At 42.4% G+C, this 21,523-nt stretch overlaps 1 protein-coding gene and 1 long non-coding RNA gene across 8 annotated transcripts in view; one reads left to right on the top strand and one right to left on the bottom strand.

The window, feature by feature from the left end:
• Nucleotides 1-21,315, bottom strand: part of mtmr4 (myotubularin related protein 4) — a 42,402-nt gene extending 21,087 nt beyond the window's left edge. Inside the window, exons 1-2 of one of the 7 annotated variants that reach the window (XM_035625031.2) lie at nt 20,057-21,315; nt 12,360-12,460 (exon numbers count right to left, since the gene is read on the bottom strand). In XM_035625031.2, the coding sequence (XP_035480924.1) occupies nt 12,360-12,362 (3 nt within the window). In that variant the 5' untranslated portion in view covers nt 12,363-12,460; nt 20,057-21,315. Of the gene's footprint in view, nt 1-6,188; nt 6,350-12,359; nt 12,461-13,530; nt 13,680-15,008; nt 15,686-20,056 lie in introns of those variants that run through there. The other 6 variants (XM_035625026.2, XM_035625032.2, XM_035625027.2 and 3 more) reach the window with 6 other exon arrangements.
• On the top strand, nt 15,983-18,971 carry LOC118300544. The gene is made up of 3 exons (XR_004790102.1): nt 15,983-16,777; nt 18,184-18,421; nt 18,839-18,971. It is a non-coding gene; the product is annotated as an uncharacterized LOC118300544 (long non-coding RNA).
• Nucleotides 21,316-21,523: the final 208 nt, after the last annotated feature.

The raw sequence follows: 21,523 nt of genomic DNA, 5'->3' as shown, positions 1-21,523 counted from the left end.
TGTAGGACAGCATGATAAAGCGAAAACAATAATTTTCTCAATATACTATATATTGATATAATGCTTTTAAGTGTAACACATTTACAGTTTTTGAATGTTCTACCTCAGATCGCATCATTTTTCGCTGTATGGCGAGTGTTTTTTTAAACCACAACAGTCCGTTCTCTTCGACTTAAATTAAGAAGCAAAAATCTGCCTTCAAGTTTGAAAAAAAAGAAGTTATAATTTGTCTGATATGAACCTTTTTATCATAGTAACATGTTTGGCCATAGAACGCCCAGGCCTAAGCTTCTGTGATACATCTTTTGACAGAGCCTGGATCAACAGGGAACATCAATCTTTAAGCTCAGCAATACAGAAATTGTTTGCTTTTGAAATGACTTGTGCACCTTTGAATGTTACTTTTTCAGAACCAAATTCTGCCAAAACCAATTTAACAATTGCAAAAAAGAAATGATGAAACATGTATGCGTTCAAAACTATTTTCATAATTATCAAGCAAGTGCCAAATCTTGATGGCTTAGACTTTTCAAATGTTAGGACTTGATGCTTTTCTTTGCCACTTATGATGGTTAACTTAATTTCTGTGGGTATTTTGGAGGGGTTAAGGTTAGGGGTTAGATGCCATCTTTGGGTATGGTAAAATACAAAGCACGTTGTGTAGATGAAATCATAGGAACAATTAGCTGAATAATAGATAGTTAAAATTATAAATTGTTGTAGCACTAAATCTAAGAAATTGTGAGGACACATTACAGATGTTGAGCTCTTAGGATCAGCTGAATGGAGAACAGTTAGTGCTGTCCTTGTACTGGTGGATTATTATGGCCATGGGGAAGTTGTGAGAGAAAGCTTAACACAGTAAATCACTACACAAAGCCAGTCTACCCAACACTCCTACACCACTGATTGCAATAAATGGCAGTGTTGTGGCAGCCATGGAGGTGGGGGTCAAGGCTGTGCCAAACATTAGTAACATAACGTTAGCACCGTCTTAAAATCCCCCAAATTATGCCTTTATGCTCATGCTGTGTTTCCATCTCCACGTAAGACACACTCATGGTGAAGGAGATGTAACAACCATAACAGAGCCGCAACCGACTGTTCCACCAAACCTCAAGGTAAAACACAACATTTACAACTCAAACTGTGTTGTGTTTCTGAAAAGAAGCTGCTCCGGTCAACATTAAAGCACTTCAATTTCAGGAAATGAAACTTGTCCTAACTCCTCCAAGACCCTCTGCAATGCAACCCCCCCACCCCCAAACTCTTTGCCTTTGACCATGGGGCAGCCTAGACTGGTGAGCCTTCTGTTCATCGTCAGTTTTACTTATCTTCACCTGCGAATGGATGGACCATGACAGTGGCCATTTGTCAGAGGTCTCCTGTGAGGAGGTTGACCTCACACACTGTTGCCAGGCAGTCTGAGCCACCACCAGCCAGCCATCCAGGCACATGCTCATTTACTTTCTTCAAGGTTTCACTGCCCTGATTTACTCAAGAAGCCATCGTCATAGAGCCTTCCACTTGAATTAATGCCAATAACTTAGAGAGGAGCATTGCATCTTGTACTCCATTACCTGGTAGATACTTGGCATCTTTTAGTCACTTCTCTCCTGACGATGCACTCCTCAGAGGCCTGCTAGAACACAGTGTACTTTAAAGGCAGAGAACTGCTGACTAAAAGTTGTGTAGATGTCGTGCTGCTCCAATGATCCATAAAAACACAGGCTATAAAAATACAGACTGGCGTATATGTGGACGTTTTTAGTGTTAAACATCAGAAGCAAGACAAGATTTTATGACAGTTTAAAAAGCCAACAAGAGGAGAGAAAATGTCACACAAACAGCAGTGTGGCACTGTGAGGAGGAAAACAACCGAAAGCTCTCCTGCTGACAACCTTGATATTTTAGCTTTGTAACACTTAAACAAGACCGGGCTGAAAAGTCTGTCTTTACATTTGCAAACAAACACAAGTAGTGAGGCACGTCTGTTTTCTGATTTTTGGTCCACTGCATGGCGTCCGCAACCAGACAATCAGCTTACAGGAGATTAAAAGGGAAAAGAGAAATGCTCTCACTTTCCACCGACCCGAAAAGATGGAGCACAGCTTGTACTGTGCCCGCACGTTTTTTGCTTTGTCACTGCTGTGGGCCTGCGCACCCTCCCCCACCTTCGTCCAACCAGCAATCAAAACACTGGAGCTGACAGGCATGCGCACGCACACACGACTCTATGCATCTATCACATGTAAATGTCAAGAGTTGGTGGCATATGCAATGTCTTGATAATATGTATCGCCATATCGGTGACAGTATCAGGCAGCAGCTGAGTAGACAGCTCTTAACGCAGGTGATAAACAGTGTGTATATAGAGGTGAAAATGTGCAGGGCTCATTTTTGCTGCACTAAAATAAAGTTTTAACTCTCTGGGGAAAGAATGTGTGGAAAAACTGCTTTCCATGAGGTTTCTGCTTGTGTGTGAAATGGAGGGGTGAACAAAGTAGAGAGCAGGACAACAAAAAGGTTGAATAGGTGGAGAGAATGAAAAAGACACTGGCACAGACTTCACGTGTCGGGTTGCCATGGATACAACAACCTCTTTTTGCAGCCAGTCCCTATCTCTCTAAAGCTTCAGGAAACAATTTGCTGTCCTTACTCGCCAGATTATTTACTTAATCTGACTGGGTTTTGTTCTACGGTTGTGCAGATTAGATAATCACTACAGGATGCAGAGGTGACCTCCTAAATGTGTGGACTACATCCACTTATACATCTGCTTTTATGTGTCCAGTTATTCACTGTTTCACACTGCAGGATGTCACATTGTCTAAATTGTGAGGAGTGACCCACAATGAGGAAATGAAAAATGGACGAGGGTGGACGTAAACAGAGGAAGCAAGGACAGGACAGAATGAAAGTCACATAATATGAGCCGAAAAGCAAGTAATCGGTAAAGCTCAAAGACGGCAGAGAATGAGCGATCTCTTTGGATGCATTTTTTCTGCCTGCCCTTGCTCCGACTTAATATTTCATAGACCACCGCGTTATAAATGATCATTCCCATTTTAGGCTCATAACTGGGCTGTACTCCAAGAGCTGAGGAAACTAGACGGAGCCAAGGTTTTCTATGCGCAAGCAGAATTCATGCAAAACATTCGTACGCTGAGGTATGAGAAATCACCAGGAAGTTATGGTGACTTACCCTTCTAAATTCTCTTCTTCTCAGTTAAAAAAAATAAATCCAACCTCGTTTTGCTGTACCTACGTCAGGACGCTGTCATCACGACAGCTTCCTTTGCGTCACAAGTCATATGAGTGTTGCTGCCTTGGTGTCGTGCCGAGTGGCGAGGCCCACTCAGCCTCACACGTGTGCCTGAAGCACAACCCCAAAAAGCTTTTGTCTCTACTTGCACTCTTGATTCATTTAGCTGGTGGGTATAATAGAATCTGAGTCATGGAAAAAATCTTACCCAATTCAATTAGGCTTTTTATGGTTCCATTTAGTGCAGACAACATATCACAGAGGGGGATAAACATGATATATTGGAACAGTAACAGACCATGGTCGTGAAAACTTGGCACAATGACTGTATCTCTCGTCCACGTGAGAAGACTGACAGAGCTGTGGCCCACTTGAGAAGCAGAGGACCTGGATACTAAATTATACAGACACTGACGCAGAAGGAGAACTGCCAACTCAGCTGCACTACAGACATAATAAAGAGAAATTGTGTAGGGGCTGACCACGTTTGGTCACATGGAGGAGGAGTCGAACCGGTGGAACCACCAGACATTACAAGACTTTACAATGGTTCTTCTGGAACAACTGTGGTGGAAATAAGTGTAAAGCTTTCCCAATATTAACACCGTCTATTGCTGTTGAAGATATTAGCATAGCATGCAAATAATCTCTCAGTAAATGATGTCTATTGGGGCCTAAATCTGTATAGTCCTTATTGCACAAGACATTGACGATGGTTAGGGATGGAAATAGAGAACCAGTTACCGGTTTCCAATAGTCTGACCCCTGTGACTCATATGCCCCTGTGCTTATCAATTCCTTTCGTCCTAGCGGTACAATGACAATAAAGAATCTTTAATCTTATCGATGAAGTGGGACAATCTTTCTGATCACAGAAGGAGATTAAAACGTGTGTTCTCTTGGCCGGTCTTTTGCTCGTCAGCCATTTCGAAGGCTGTCCCATGACTTGTGCCTGACAGAAGTGAATGTGAAACACAACTACTTATGATGACATCGCCGTTTATGATCTGTAGCTCATTAAAGATAACTATATTATTCTCGTCATGCATGAAATGAAACTCGTGCTTTCCAGGAATCGTGTCCAGATGATATTTGGGCGTGATGGCACTTATTACAGGTGCACAAGAGTACCTAGTCTCAAGGTTTACTTACAACTCTGGACTCATGAAAGAGTGAAAGTAATGGTATGACACTGACAATTGATTATGAATTGAATATAAAATGTTGACTAGCTGTAAAATATGGATGTACATCCCTCGGTAAATAACTATCAAATATTTCTGTTTCATGTTTTTGGCTTAGATGCAGTTGTACTTTTATAGTATGTATAGCAGTATATTGTATAGTAGTATAAACAGGTTAAGATTTGCCGGGGGGATGCGTGGGATTTCCCCCTTTCTGGTCCATGTATCTCCACCTCTGCAGAATTTTTTTTTATCTCTGGTGGGGACAAAATTCACCCCCCCTAACCTCACACGCCGACACCGTAAGAGACGTGCTTAAGACAGCCGCTGGCGCACATGGGATTTAAGCCCCTTAGCTAGAGCGTCCGTCACCCATTCCAGAGGTCAGGAGTTTATAATAATAAAATAGTTCCTCGTATTTCTAGATGCCAAAAGAGTTTGCTTTGGGCTCAGCTAGCCTAACATTGGTACAGAGAAGTGACCCCGTCAACGATGTGCTATCAACATTTAAGTTTAAGAAATTCAAAAAAGCACAACTGGTTTTAACCAAAACAACTTGCTAAGAGAAATCCTCACCTTTGATAAAGCCATGCCTGGCTTCCAATGACAGTCTCAGTCCTGTGCCAGAGAAATGGCTAGTTGAAAAGAAAAACAGGACATGTTCTTCACTGTTTTGTTCAGCATCTTGTGCCATTTCAGTCATCGACTATGTGACAGTTCTACAAGACATTTTTATTTGGTCTGGTTCTAGCAGCTCTGCCAACAAGGCTCCTTCAACAAATTCTCCTTCTGGTTTCTGCTTCTCGGCCCTCAGCTCGCTCACCACAAAACCTGCCTGCATAACACAAGTCTTTGTCAGAATGCGTTCCCGTGACAGCTGCTTGTTGGGCATGCAAACTCTGCCTAAGACCGTTGACTTCATCCAAAAGCCATTTGTCATTTTAACTTATCCAATTTAGCTGCATGTTTCCAGATGTAAAGACACCGAGATTTTCATTTTCACCACTGTGAGCGCATCCACTTAGGCACACTGACTTCACCGTGATGAGACATAACAGCTACGTATGCGTTTCCTTCCCCCCTGACTGACAGGCATACAGCCAGGAGAGACCACCCTGGGGGACAAGTGTACTAGTCTACTATCTTGTTATTTTCTTTTAAAGCAGGAAAATTTAATTGCCTTCTTTTGGTGTTTCTGCATTGCTTTTTTACATTTATGAATCGTCTCTCGCAGGCCGTGTACAGCTCGGAGGCCGGAGGTTCCCCACCACTGCCCTACAGTATACCTCCCAGTGCCATACTCCTTATTGCAGGTTGTCCACTGCAGTGAACACTCTTCACTGCAACAGTGACTGCACAGTGTGCTCTCCCTCAGCAGCACACATTTCACACGCCTTCCTCCTGATAGGCCTCGTCCCTCCTCCCTGCCAATCAACACACTGACGGCTCAGAGCCCTTCATGCAACACAGTTGAGTGATCAGAGCAATAAAGTTGCTTTTCATCACCACACGCATGAGGACACCCTGATGAAATAAAATTTTGTATGTATGTGGAGTCGGTGTTGGTTACTTAATAACCGCAGCGATCACGTGTGTCGACGACCCCCCCATCAACCACTGATGGGCAGGCACACACACACACACACACACACACACATAAGCTGAGGTAGCGATGGAGGGGGGTTTAATACACACCCATGAACAAAAATGAAGACTAAAATAAAAGCATGTTGACTTACGAAGCAGTTGAGCATGGAGCAGGACACCCTTCCTGCAAGGCTCATGTCGAGGAGATGCAGGGCTGTGCCAGAATGACACGCAGCCTATGGAGCAGCAGCAGGACCAGAGCACGAGGAGCCGGCATAACCATTCTTCTCCCAGCCGGAGCCTCTCCAACCGTCACCCACTCCGAGCCCCTCCGCCTGCCACCCCTCTCCTCCCCCCACCACCTTTTGCTTGTTCCCCCTTCTCAAGAGGCGCTGTGGGACAACATGCCGGTCCCGGCTCTCATTCAGGAACACACCCCACCCCCCCAACCACCCGCCACTCCCAGCGAGAGGAGGGAGAAGAGCACGCTGGTGTCTGGAGACAGCCCCTGTTGCACTGATGAGAGAAGAATAGTCCAATGTGCAACCGAGAGCAGCAGTCCACCAGATCAGCTGAGTTGGAACTAAGATGAAAGCAGAGGTGATGAAATCACTGCAGATGTGTTATCCACTGTAGCGAGTGGATGGAGGGAAACTGCGAGAAGGGAAAGCAGGAGAGAAAGGAAGATAGAGGGAACTGCCTGATGCTAAGCTCCACCCTCTGCATGCGCATCTACCTCCCTCTCTCACATTCACATGCTCGCACACATTTCTGCCCGTCTCCCTCTCATCCCTTACTCCTCCCCCACTCCCTCCTTGTTCACCCTTCACCGACATCTCCTCATAAATATATGCTTCTCCCTCAGCAATGGGGCGGTAAAGCCGAGAGTGTACGGCCAGCAACCAGGAGGATGCTCCGACTGCCGTGCACGCACCATCTGACATCAAACGCAGCACAGTGGAGCGACCGCCCCAGCACACACGGTGTGCTCATATTGCTGTGTGTGTACAGGTTATGCCGAACACAAAAACACAACCTGAAGCCACAGACAGAGAGCAGAGAAACACTCCATCCAGTGGTTGGACAGTATTCCATCACAAAACGGTTGCACCGGCTGCAACTGATCTAGTGCAGGAGGAAATTACGTGGCAGAGGACAGATGGGGGGGGGGGGGGGTCTATGCGGAAATCTCTGATGACACAGCATTCTTCAGACACAAACACATCTCGAATCTCCAGTGTCTTCTTCCTTTGAACTGCTTAGTCCAGTGCTTGAAATCAGGGAAGGTCACTGGACGTACATGGTGTGTACGGCGTCCCCTATACTACACTGAGACACGCAGCCCTTCCCCCTCCTGCCCCAATCTCCTCACTGGTAGAGTCGTGACAGTCACTCGTGGGTATGACCCCACATTATGTAACATGTATAATGTAAACACAGCACAGACTGGGTACAGAACACAGCAACATTAGAATGGGATTCATTTTACAAGGGGATGTCCCATTAAGTAATTTAAACACGGTACTTGGTTACTTGTAATTATAAACACACTTCCTACATGACAGCCAGTGAGTGTGCAATATCTTCTGTCAGTAAAAAAGGAAGGTTAGCTGATCCGATAGCATTTGATAATGAGATATGCTGTACTTTACACTATATCTTCCCATGTTAATGTGCCATTTACTGCAAAACGTCCAAAGTTTAATGGAAAATAGAAAAGGATTAAACTATTGTTATCCCTACTGTGGCTTCTTTATATATGTATATAGCAATTCTGCAGAATCATGTTTCATCTGGATTACAAAATATCCAAAATAAAACAAAAGATATCATGGTAACAACGATAGAACACAAGAATAGTCCAGGATTGATGAATTTTACATATTTAGTTGGTGATTTTCCCTGCACACCCAGCTGCACAGTGTCTACAGTGGGTCTTTGGTTATGGCAAATGAAAAGTGATACTATACTTTTGACTACATTTGTTTTGAATGAGAAGATTCTTCAGCAGTTTCATTTAAAAGTTAGTGATGCTTATTTGTAACCATGTTAGTTCTGCATAGTTCTGAATTGCTTCAGCAGCAGAAAGAACATTTAAACAACTGACCAGTGTTAATATTTGCATCTTTTATAGTATCCATCAATATATAAGGATAGTTATTATATTCTATGCATCCAAATTAAATTTGGCTTATGAACACAAAAACAATGCCCATTTCATGCAGACTGAACAGATTCAGATTAACAATTTTTAATGCTATGTCACATGACTATGTCATCATATTATAAAAGAGATCCTTATGTTGCAGGAGGAATGGTGCATTGCACTCTCATCAAATAAATTAACTCATGCACTTCCACAAATCAGGCATAACCTTTCCTAGGATGATTTTCATGTCACATGAAAAACCTCTGACTCGTTGCATTTATTTTCCTCCAGTGAAATGAAGATGTGAAATGGACCATTATGCAGCTGAGCCCGATGGCACACATATGTTTCGATGTTTGGCATTGCATGAATGCTTTAATAAGCCGCCATCAGCACTCAGTCTCTCAGAGATGTTAATGTCTTTGAAAACTCTCCACTATCAGTATGATCTCAACAGGTAGACCATTCAAAATGATTCATTTGTAGATGGAACATCATTTGTGTCAATAATATTGTCAAATACACCTGTTTTGACATTTTATCTCAGTGTAAACCTGTATATGCAATTCGGAGTTTTTTTCAGTATTTTTTAAATCAAACAATAAACTTTGAATAAAGTGCAGAGCTCTGGCTTTCAAACCATTTTCTAACTATTCCATTCATTCCTCCTTTAAAAAACAAAACAAAAGCCGCATGGACATTTCAGAAATTTCTGAATATCTCTACTCTATGAGGAGCGGCTCCACAGTAAAAACACTGGGCTTTAAATTCCCCCATTCTTTGTGCCTCCCCAGCCCAGCCTCGCCTGAACTAGCTGCAACAGTGAGCACCAGCTTTTGCCTCCCGTGTCTCACATTTTATTTTAGGAAAGGAGGGCAGCAAGTCACAAACACAGAGTGTCAGCCTACACACAGCTATAGACGTGAGACATTAGGAAGGGCCTATATGAAGCTAACATCTATTCAAACTCCAGAAATATTTGCATATGTATCTTGGGAAGTGTCTGGGAATGCACATGCAATAATTATACGAGCCAAAACCCATAATTATTTGACAATCTGTTGTCTACAACATGTTTTTCTCTCAAACAATTATAGTTATTCTGAAGGTGAAATGATTGCAGCATACAGGTCATGAGTAAAATGTGTGTCACATTTAGCTGTGGCAAACTGAACCATTAGCTTGAAGCAGGATTTGGCTGAATGATGCAATAAAAGCATTACAATGCAGGCTGTCCAATATTTTTTAATTTGCATTTGATTAGCTAGGCAGCCGTTAAAAGTTGTTTATCCGAACATCTCAGGCATGTGGTAAGCTCTGATCAAAAGATGCTCATATTACCATGAACCTAAAAAACAAAGTTACCATTAACCGAATAGAATGAAAAGGAGGAACGGGAAACCAGACATCGACAGCCAGACCTCATGAACCAGATCAAGGTCAAATTGTGCCAGAAGCAAAAGTCACCTTAAGGAGAATTTCAGTGAAACCATTTACGACAACCTGGAATGAGCCCTCTGGCTTTAACTATCTAGTCACTCAGTACATTCAATAAAAAAAAAAAGAAGAAGAAGAAGAACACACACACACACACACACACACACACACACACACACACACACACACACACACACACACACACACACACACACACACACACACACACACACACACACACACACACACACACACACACACACACACACACACACACACACACACACACACACACACACACACACACACACACACACCGAGGTGACTTAATCCTTGTGTAAGCAGGTGACGGGACACAAACACTAAACTGTGCATGGTGTTGGTGGCAGCACTAACTTCTCTTCTTCGGGTTCTGCTCAACCCCTACAAGATAGCATTACATTGCATTGTGGGTACTGATGGCAAAGTAAACCAACCCCATTGTCCCTGTTTCCATGCTCGCATTATCCCGCTAACAATATCGCAGCATGAGTGGACAACGGTACGAACTCAATACTTCCCGTTTTGTTATAGCAAAAAAGCCGGAGGCTTGGAAGCAATTAAACACCGCTTCAAGAGACGGGATTAAAAGGTTCATGTTACCTTTGGAACAAATTGCGGGAGCAAATGTCTCACAATTCACACAATTCTAAATGAGAAGAGGACCCTTATTGCATGTGCATTCCCAGACCCTTAGACCGAGGACTGGTAGAAAAGTCCTCAGCTGCGGCCGAAGAGCAACTCTAAGAGGACACACTCATGGAGTGGTATATCATATGAAATAATTGAGAATAAAGTGCAAATTCATGTTGCACAAATCCTATCAAAGTGCATCTGTCAATCAGTCACTTAACTCCAAACATGAGTTTTTACTGATCTCCACTGATTCAAGAGCTGTGTGAGTTCTCAGTGTGGTGACATGTGCAACAAGGCCAGGTTCTGACCACACCCGACCACACCCAGAGAGCAACATGCTAAACAGGGTCAGTGAAGCGATGCATTACAGAAAAGCATAATTCAACAAATGGACTGGCTGCGCTCTCGCTCTATGTGCCTCGGTCGGCACATTATTTGTTTATTCGCCTCTGCCATCAATCAGGCCTGGAGCTTGACCGGGTGTCCCACAAAAAGGCTGAGAGCTGGGCGTGCGGCCACAGTGGCATTCTGTGGACCCAGCTGACGAGAACCTCGGGACACACATCCTCTGGTTACACGTCCTATTTCTGTCCCATAAAAGATCATTCGTTTCAAGGGGAATTTGTCACTGCCTCCCCGTCACCAATGGCTTAAGTACATTAAATGTGGCTTCACAGAGAAAGAGCAAACACACAGAACACATTTGGACATTCGATGCATAAAAAGAACAGCAGCAGAAGAATAATGCATTTAGCACCTGATTTGAGAAACCTTAAAATCTACACACATATCCTCACCTTTGAGAAATGGAGCACTTAGGTTAAATATAGTTGACACACTGATCAGGTCACTGTCATGGTGGCCCATGAGAAATGTTAGTCAAGTTGTCACCTGCAAATAACCTTCCTTCTCGTTCATTATTTTCACTATGCTTCAGTAAAATTACGACTCTCTGGCCATCAACTGCAGCATGATTAGACAAATCACATGCTTGTCTCTAATCCATAAAAATCTGAGATTTGTGTCCCCACGGCAACTCTCGCATTCTTACAAATCTGCTTGTAGCAACTTTAAACAGCAGTTATTCCACAGTTACATTACATAATAGGGGAAAAAAAGAATTAACTGAACAGCCATTAGCTTCCACCAGAGGGCAATCAAGACAGATCTATATCCAGCATCTACTGTAAAAGTCGTGGCCATCTTGAGAGGGTGTGTGCTCAACACCTTCACCACTCAACTACAGTACTGCATCACAGAAAGCTGTACATGACACATGTGGCAGGAACCTGCATCACGCTTGTAACATCTGTTTCCTGCGACACAGCACTTTTACTGAAGCAGCAGCACGCTCCAAGGTGAAACCAACTGTAAACCTGCTTAGAAAACTACTTGTGGAGTGAAGCGAGATGCTGACAGGGGAAAGTCTATTTTCACTCATTTAAACTGGTATTGCACAAAATCTATGTGGCTAAATTGTTGTGTTCACGTATTTGTTTTGCATGTTTGCCAGTTCCAAAAGAACCCGACCAAACTCGAGTCCCTCACTAGCTTCCCATCCAAACACATGGCCAAATGTGTTTGCTAGCACATTATCATAATCTTACAAGCATTTTTTTTATTGCATCTGCATTCAAACGCTGCCAGCATTTAATAAACAATAGCACAGAAATGTGTTATTTTTGTATGTCCGACAGACAAACTAGAAATGAACACACCAGGTTCAGGTGCTCGAGACATATTGGTTCAATGACAAAGTGAAAATTGGTGACCTCCCTGCAAAAATTAGATGTCTGACAGATAAACGTATACATTGTTTAAATTAGCATGTACAATACAGTTGACTGCAGCACTGACAAAAATTAGAGAAGTGTATTCAATTGCTAAACATGTTGCACTTGGTTTAGGCCTGTGACGGTACAGTGACATGTCCTGTGTGCGAGTCGGCATGTCCCTACTTGCCATTTCATCTTCAGAAAGCAGCTAGTTTAATATCAACCATTAATCTGCAGCAGTTATACATACACATATAATCCCCACCCCAGGAGTGTGATTGGCTCACCATGCTGCCAGCCAGTGCTGTAGACGGTTGGTCTGGGTGCTCCTCTTCAGATCCCGCCCTCTCCTCCCGTCTACTGGGCTCTGCTGTGCCAGCGAAGGTTCCTGCCAACATAAAAAACACGCTATCTTCAGACATTGGGCGTGTGTTAGTGTGTGGGTGGTTGCAGGAGTGTGTGCGATTGCGTAAAATGGCAGGATTTCAATCCTGCTTGGTGTAAAGTACAGCATTCACTGGCACTGAAATCTTTTTAAAAAAGGCTAACTGTTGAGGATGTTGAGCCTGGATATACTTTTCATTTAGATAGAACTGACCACATCCCCACAGTCCCAACAGCTCTCAGAGGAATGTGGGGGTATAGAAACTGAAGGTTAAACTGGCTGCCAGGGACAAGAAGTACTCTCTCTACAAATCAGGTCACGTCAATGTAAACACACTCCAGACATGCAGTGCTGCAGTCGGACATGCAGCCACAAGCAGGAAGTCTGTTGTCACATTGAAAAACCTTGGGGCATATCACCTGACCTGACGGAAGAAACTCCGATTTACGGGAAACGCAAACTCGACATTCCTCATCATTTTATCAGCAGCCAAACAGATAGCTGCAGGAGATGCAGACAACAGATGTGGGCAAACTCCACAACTCCTCCAACTACCCAGCACACCAACAAGTGCTGAGGTGGATATCCTGATATTCTTACACACGACCAAGTGGTTCTGGTTATTCATTATAAACATTATAAAGCCACTAGTCTAAATGCTCAAAATAAAAGACACAGTGAAACACTGAGCAGCCTGAAACCAAACAATCGATTCAATAACTAACTGTATGAAAAGCCACACGAATATTGCACTGCCTTCTCTTCCTGACACACACGCAAGCTCCGTCAGGAGGGAGTGGAGGACACTCGGTCTATTACAAAGACTTCGACACATACACACAGACTAAAACACAGACTAAACACACGACTTCCCTGATTTTAGAACAGTTTAGTGCAATACATTGCTTACAAGGACTTGAAAGTGGACTGAAATTCTCACTGTGCAGTGCTGTCAACTCAATGTTTGTTTTTTTCAGACACACCCCCTTTTTGCACACAGCTCAACCAAAAGGAAAAAAAGAATTACTACCCGACTCACAAAATACTATATTCAATGTAAGCTTCTCTCTTACCTGTGCAAAGTGTTGAATCACACCTTTTGTTTAAGGTCTCCCTGCCTTGAATGAAAGTTCAATGCCTCGCAAAGTAGCGGTTGTCTCATCTCCCCAACACATACTGGTTGTAATCCAGTGCATGACATACCTCCCTCCCTCCCTCCCTCCCTCCCTCCCTGGCTCTGTCTCTATTGCTTACTCCTTTTCCCTCCCACTCTCTCAGTGCCAAGCTTCTCAAAGTGAAAGAGGCCACACTACAGGGCACGGACATTTCACCCTCCTACGATAAACTCATGACAAATTCTATCAAAAGCGATGGCTCTCATCGAACTTGCCCCGTGTGAGCAACCAGCAACAAGTTGCTCACAAAAGAAGGTACACTATTACACTCACAGCAATGGGTCACCCATTGTCTCCAGGAAAATAGTGTCAGGGCATTTAACTGTACAACTGTGCAAAACAATTTAATATAATGACAATAAAGGACTTAGGGGGAATCTATTATAAGAAATGTAAAATTCCTAATCATGTTTTCATTTGTGTATAATCAACAGTGGTTGCAAAATGCAACCTCACCACTAGATACCACTAAATCATACAGACAGAACCTTTAAAGCGAAATTGGCAAAATGACCATTAGGAGGCAGAACAACTCAGCAAACTGACATTTTATTCGTTCTGAGCATCGGCGCTCGCTCTTTCTTTGGCGGCAGACCCTTAAATCAGCTTAATAAAATGACAAAAATATTTAAAAATATATATATATATATATATATATATATATATATATATATATAACTATAACATGGACAATCAGACATTAACAAACCTTGTTTTCCCGCCTCAGCAGTATGAGTGGGTGCCTGTGCCACTGCTTCAGCGTCAATTTCAACCCTTTTTTTTGCCTGTAAAAATCTCTCTATGTCCATGTTTTCACTGACTGACTGTGTGTGAACTTAGCTAGTTAGCAGTGGCATAGTAGCCCTAGGAACTCAGAGACAGAAACCTGTCAGCCAATAAGACGCAACTATTTCCACATGCTATCCCATAACACCCTCTCCGATTGGTCTTTTCCTCAGTTCCGTTTACTGGAGTAACAAAATTACAACATTCTCCCCCCCAACGAAGGTATTATGGCAAATAATGTTAAAAGTAGATTACTCGCTCAAAAATCTACTTGAAAGAGTACAGTTTCTAAAAAAGAATTTGAAAAGTACTCGTTACTTTAAATAACAACATTTTTTATTCATGTGCGTTACTTCTAACCCGTTACTACCAACCCCTGCCAATAACATTATACTTCAGCGTTAGAACATATTTCACAAGTCACAACAGACTATGTATTATGTACATAGGATTGCATATGTCAAAACAGCATAGTGCCATGACAGTGAAACCGCTCAGCGGCAGCCATACAGTATGGATTTGAATTGTAAAACAGCAGTAATCCATTGATATTCCCAGTAGTGCCAAAGGAGGTAGACTATGCAACATACCAGTAAGCGCCTGCACACACACCTTCTAGTCTGTGCATCCCACTGAAGCCCAGCTGCCGAGCCTGCTAAACATCCAACTCGCGAGTATCCATTTTGAAGAAGGGTGATCCACCTGCCGTCTTCTGAATTATATTTCGTTTCGGAGTTGGTCTTCCATTATTTTTTATTCGTAGCTGGTGTTGGAATGTTAATCTCCAAAATGTATTGACAAGTAGATATTGCAGGATATCCTCCTGGCCCTCCATTGTTGGTGTTTCTCTTTACTATCTTCAATGGCAGCAGACTACACGACACATCATGTCACTAGGAGAAGAATGTCTGAGGCCCAGAACAGGATAGGAATGCTGCATTTAATTTAAAATGGGTTAGGGTTAGGTTTGTAGTTTTGGTTAGGTTCAGGGTAAGGGTAAGGGCTCTTTGTTGCACACTAAAGTTAACTGTCAAATGACAACTTTTGTCAAAATTATCACAACGAACAATATACTGGTTTTAAAACCAAATTATCACGTGGGTAACTGTCTTCTTTCGCTTTTCCGCCACATATTATCTGCCACTGTCAGAGGAAAGGGAAAACTCCGGAGGAGTTGGTGCCCATAATGCACCTATTACGCTGGTTCCCAACCTCCATTTAAAATGAAGAAGAAGAGTGTACCACTAATAACATTGCGATCTCTTATCGTGTTCTGGCCCAAGAACATGGCCTCAACTCTATATATACTCCACTAGCAGATATAGCAGTGCGTAGCTATTAACGGCTCTGTGATTGGTCAAAAAGTCAGAGTTGGCTAGCCTCCTTTCAACTCCAAGTTAGAGATATAGAATTCAACAGCAACAGCAATGAACTAAATTCTGATTGGTTATTTTTTTCCACCAAGGGAGGTAAAGTGGTTTTATGCCTCCTTTGATCATGATAGATTCATGCATTTGATGGCTGGTTTGATCTCACACAGAAACGTCAGCCACCGCAGGAGTCGAGACAACACAAGGCAATAACCTGAACAAAGTTGCAATGTATTTATTCAGTTAATACACACACAATCTCAAACTGACTGAGTGGTGTTTTATTGTCATTGCATACAACTTTTGTTCCCTCTTAAATTTCTGATGAAGTGCTGCCTCCCCTGATGAGGAGCTATGGTTGACGCCGTGTTCTTGGGCCAGAATCAGATAAGAGATCGCAACGTGATTGGTTGTACACTCTTCTTCGTGGTTTTTAATGGTGGTTGGCAACAGCGTAATAGGTGCATTATCGGCACCTTCTGCTCCAGAGTAAACCTTTTCCTTTGACAGTGGCAGATATTAAAATTTAGAAAAGTGAAAGAAGAGAGATGTAGTGATCATTTGAATTTAAAAGCAATATATTGTTCGTTTTGATAAGTTCGAAAAAAGTTTTAGTTTGATGTTAAATTTGGTGTATGACAACAAACCCTAACCATAACCTTAACCAAATTAAACGCAGTATTTAAGTGTAAAAACAAAGAAAATATGTGAGATGTTACACCATTGCCCACCATCTATGTAATTCCAGGAGACGTGACAATACGCATGCGCAAGCTGTGAACCAATGAACAAGCTCATCCTTATCGTGTTCTCTGTACCGTGTTCTCAGCATCAGACAAACTGACAGCGACTGGATATTTCCCTCCTTGCCTGCAGCAGCGTTTCTGCTTTTTGGTTGGAACAGGTCCTGGTACACTGGGGTCCATGTCAGCGATGGTTTCATTTGCTTCCATCACTTTCAAATTAAACGTCAAAATGCCGCCCTAGTGGTAGGTATTTATTTTTTGTGGCACTACTGTGCACCGTTGTATTCATGTAGGATACTGTGGCGTCCCGATGGGTGTGGCTTACAGAAGTCGGGACTTCCACCCAAGAGTTCTTATGAATATATGAAGTTTTACATGTTCACTTCAGTTCATTCATTGTTCTAAATCTTCCTCTGTAGTTATTTATGTTCTGTGTTATTTTTGTTCATTCATTCAAACACCCCAGGTGGTGACACCATGGGTGAGAATGGTGGTTGGGTTTAGGGCAAGCCCCCTACGAACACGAGCGATGGCGAAGTGCACGAAATATCGACCGCTGAAAATATAATGAATCAAAATTAGTACGAGGAACACGAACAAAATACTTGGGTTTATGTATAACAAGCATTTTTGATATACACCATACAGATGGACAACATTGGATGTTACTCTCAATTCAAGTGTCCAAGTGGGCAGTGGCTCTATCAGAGCTTGTTGGCTGAGAGCAGTCGCCTGCTGCTGCTGGAGATTGGACTTAAGACAAACGAGACACTGTACTATACAGTATATTAGTGCTCTGTGAAACTAAATAAAACAAACCAAGAGAACCCAAAAGCCTGCCACTTTGAAAGAAGATGGAAAAACATTTCTTTCTCAAAAACTGTTTTGGCACCATTTACTTAATTTGTGAACAGCATAGCTATCTTTTCCATCTAGGTGGGTACAGATTTAGGTCGAAGGGTATAATCCAAAATTTCTTCCCTTTCATTCACTCTTTCAGCACATGAAAACAAAAAAATGCAAAACAGCTCTTTTGCAATCATTCTGCTTCTACAAACACTCTGGAGAAACTTCATGTGGGGAAAAGAAAGAGGTCGTAAATTTAAAACCCTCAATAATGTGCCACAACATCTGCCCGCAGCTGACAGCAGTTTATAGGATATTGTGTGTTGTCAAATTTACATTGTCATTCTTTTTTTAATGACATGTCTTGTCAGGAAAACAAAACAGCAATTCTACATACAGTAGGGTGTGTATTTGTGCATAAAAATGGGAGGAGAGAAATGTTACTATTAATACCAGGTTTTTACCACACCCTGCTCATGCATGTCAAATCATGTCTTCGCATATATTATTATGCTGTTTCCTGAACATGGTATAAATAAATAGTAAATAAGTCTCACTTTCACGCTCTTGTGCAATAACTCCCTACACAGCTTTTTGCCCAATGAGGGATTCACAAAAGAAAACAGTGATTTCAGTCAATATCAGTCATTTGCCCTTGGTATCCAAGGTATGGAATAGAACTTTGCTAGTACCGATACAATACCTGTCTGGGTAGTTACCAATGCAATGTTATGAGTTATATTTGAGTTTTATTTGAATGAGAAAATTACATGTGATGCGTACTCTGCAATACGTTTTTGCAGATAGTGCTGAAAACACAGGGCTGCCCCTTAAAAGTCCACGATCCCAATCATCAGTCGGTGAGCCTTCAGTCTACTGAGATTCTTCAAGGTCATTGCGCAGCGTACTTCAGGGGACATTTCCGTCCCCAGAAGTAGCTGCAGAGTGAGCGCTCCACACTTTCATGCTGCTGGATAAAAAAAGCTCCACTATCTCAAGTCATCCGTCCAAGTAGCTGCAGACCCAGACCCAAGGAACCAGGTGATGCTTGTTGTATCTAGCTATTGTCTGGTTGCCACAGCATGTACACTCGTTTGCCAGTTTATTAGGTACAGCAGTCTAATACTTATACAAATGTATAGAGCTGGGCCGATCTGGTCTTTGTGGGAGCCAATGCCAATATTGATATTAGGGAGTTAAAACATATATATTATTATTATTATTTCATTCCAAAAATGGCCATGATTGCCAAGATTTCATTTTCAAACCCTTACGTCAAAGAAAGGTAATTAATTGGCATTTTTCAGTTTAACCACAAACTTTACTGTAAATATCTATAAATGAAAGACAACTACAACCAAACATACAGAACTTGAGCAACTATATATGAAGCCTTCACAGAGACAACGGCTGCGGCGAGATTACTTTTTCTCTCAAAACCAGTTCCCTTTTCTCTAGATATAAAGCACACTTCCAGTCCCATGGGGGATTCCAGGGTGCTTTCCTCTGACCGAACAATCAAAATATTTCCGAAAATTTCCAGCACGACCAACCAATGTTCCCTCCTGTGAGCCGGTGTTATGGCCCAACTGTCAGGAAATACACGAACTGATCAAGACTGTTTTCTCAATGGTTCCGCCACATTTACCACCACATTACAGTACACAGTATGACAACAATACTTTTAAATTGTAACGATCTCACTCCAACTATATACTGTCAAAGCACACTCAAGAATGACGTGTTAACGCTGAGCCGCAGGAAGAGTCAAATACGAGTGGTAACGATTGAAGCCTTTGGAAATAAATTGTATTTTTGAAAATTGACTTTTCTCGTGCCTTTTCTTCTAATAAATGCTTGAAAACTGATAAGTAATGATTGTAATCTTGGTCACTTAGTTTGGCGTAAAGCTCTTAAAGAACACGGTATTGACGAGCACTTGATCTGTATTTTACAACCCAATATAGCGACACAAAGGGAGGGAGAGTGACAGTATATCATTACTGTAAGTCCATGCCTTCAGTACTACAGTAAAGAATATTACCAACCACTCGTATTTGACTCTTCCTGCGGCTCAGCGTTAACAAGTCATTCTTGAGTGTGCTTTGACAGTATATAGTTGGAGTGAGATCGTTACAATTTAAAAGTATTGTTGTCATAGTGTGTACTGTAATGTGGTGGTAAATGTGGCGGAACCATCGAGAAAACAGTCTTGATCAGTTCGTGTATTTCCTGAGAGGAGCCGAAGGTAACCAGTTGATTCAGGTGAACCCAAATCAAAGTGTTCCCCGGAGGATGACATCCTCTATCAATAAGTGACGGACACCTGACACCACAACAGGTGTTCACCGGCGATCACACGGATAAAGTTTACATGCGTGGTGAAAGTGAAAGTGGACGACAGCCTCACTACTCACGAGTCCTGTTGCAAGGCGGGGACAAGTTGACAAACCGAAAGTGTGTGTGTTGTTTGCAAACGTTAGCATCATGCTAGCTACCGGCTAGCACCACTACTAGAAGCTGGTGTGTACAATTCGCTCACTTTCCGTCGGAAGAACGGCTAAACGGCTCGAGGTTCACGTGTCCCACACGAGACCGGCAGCCCGACCACATGACACACGCAACACATTCATTCACAAGTTATCCGATTTTAAAAATTAAAATCGAGTTACTCACTCAGACAGAATCAGCTGACACAACGGTGACTCAGTAGACTACGAGACTTCCGCATTCTTGCGTGATGACTAAAGCGCCAGCCAATTGTCAGGGAGGGAACTGAACACGGCAGACCAATGGCGCCGGAGGATCCCTGCCGACCAATGGGAGTCAACTACAGTCAACGCGAGCGGCTCGCACACACCCACAGCAGAGCAAATCGGGTGCCACCAAACTCCTGAGGCGCACCAATAGAAAATCACAGCGCGGCACAAACTGGACGCACACGTACGCTGTGCGGCGAGTGCGCACGTCGCTGTGTGCAGGTCAGCAGGCTGATACAGTGCTCTGAAGAATACAACTGCAACTTCCAGGTTTTTAACAAGAAAAAAAAGAGAGACATGAAATGGGAAGTGGAAGTATGTTTTGAAAATGTCATAGCAAAAGGACAATGTGTTTGAATGGCTGACAAGACATGACGCAGATCAGACCAGTTGGCGCTGATCTAAATCTGAAACCATTAATAACTGATTAATCAACCGTGAGACAATTCATTTACAACATTTTTGTGTGTGTAATGATTGATCGTCAAAAAATAATCAACTGACAAGTAGAAATATCAAATGTTTTCTGGTTCCAGCTTCTCCAACGTGATGATTGGCCATGGCATTTTTATTTCATTTATTTTATTTTATTTTTTCTGTTTTTCTTTTTAATCACTGTTGGACAAAGACATCTAAAGACCAGAGCACAGTGGAAGGGATTAATCAACTAAATAATAAAGAACACTCAATAACAAAAATAATGAGTTGCAGCCCCACACTGATCACTTTTTATTTTGAACTTAATATTTCATGCAAAGTATTCATTGGAAACTTGGAAGATCATATCTGCACGATTCTTGTTGTCATGCAGCTCCCACACACATGTGGTGTCAATTTCTCATATGATCATGTATTAACATATACTCTGTTTAAATTGTGTTTCTGGTATGTGGGAATGACTGTTTATTAGATGTAATAATTAGTTGAGCCTGGGGTAGAAAAGCAGATGAGGGAAGTGTGGTTTTCAAGGTTTTAATTACCAGCTGGTTTTATTAGGGGTACTAAGACCTTTGGGCCAGGAAGAGGATTCAGAGAGGTGATACGGCCAACATTCTAGGTGACCTGGCCGCCTTGGCCTGGCTAGTTAAGATGTCTTTTCCGTGTGATCTTGGTCAGACCTCTGAACCATTCCATGGTGAAGGAGCTCTGAACCAGCTGAACAGACTCTGTTGTACTCCTGACTTTGATTGAATTAAATATGACTTGTATTCAAACTTGTTATATTTGAATGATTATTTGTTCATTTCTCGAGGAAATCAAGATTTCCGCCACAACAAACACACACACACACACACACACACACACACACACACACACACACAGTGGCCTGAATTGTATACATCTGACATACCCATGCAGTTTACAGTACTGTGGTGGGGGCCAG

Source organism: Scophthalmus maximus, chromosome 2 (genome assembly GCF_022379125.1).
Source record: "Scophthalmus maximus strain ysfricsl-2021 chromosome 2, ASM2237912v1, whole genome shotgun sequence".
NCBI classification, from domain to species: Eukaryota; Metazoa; Chordata; class Actinopteri; order Pleuronectiformes; family Scophthalmidae; genus Scophthalmus; species Scophthalmus maximus.
Note: the sequence above shows the minus strand (reverse complement) of the source record. Positions and strands in the feature narration are given on the sequence as shown.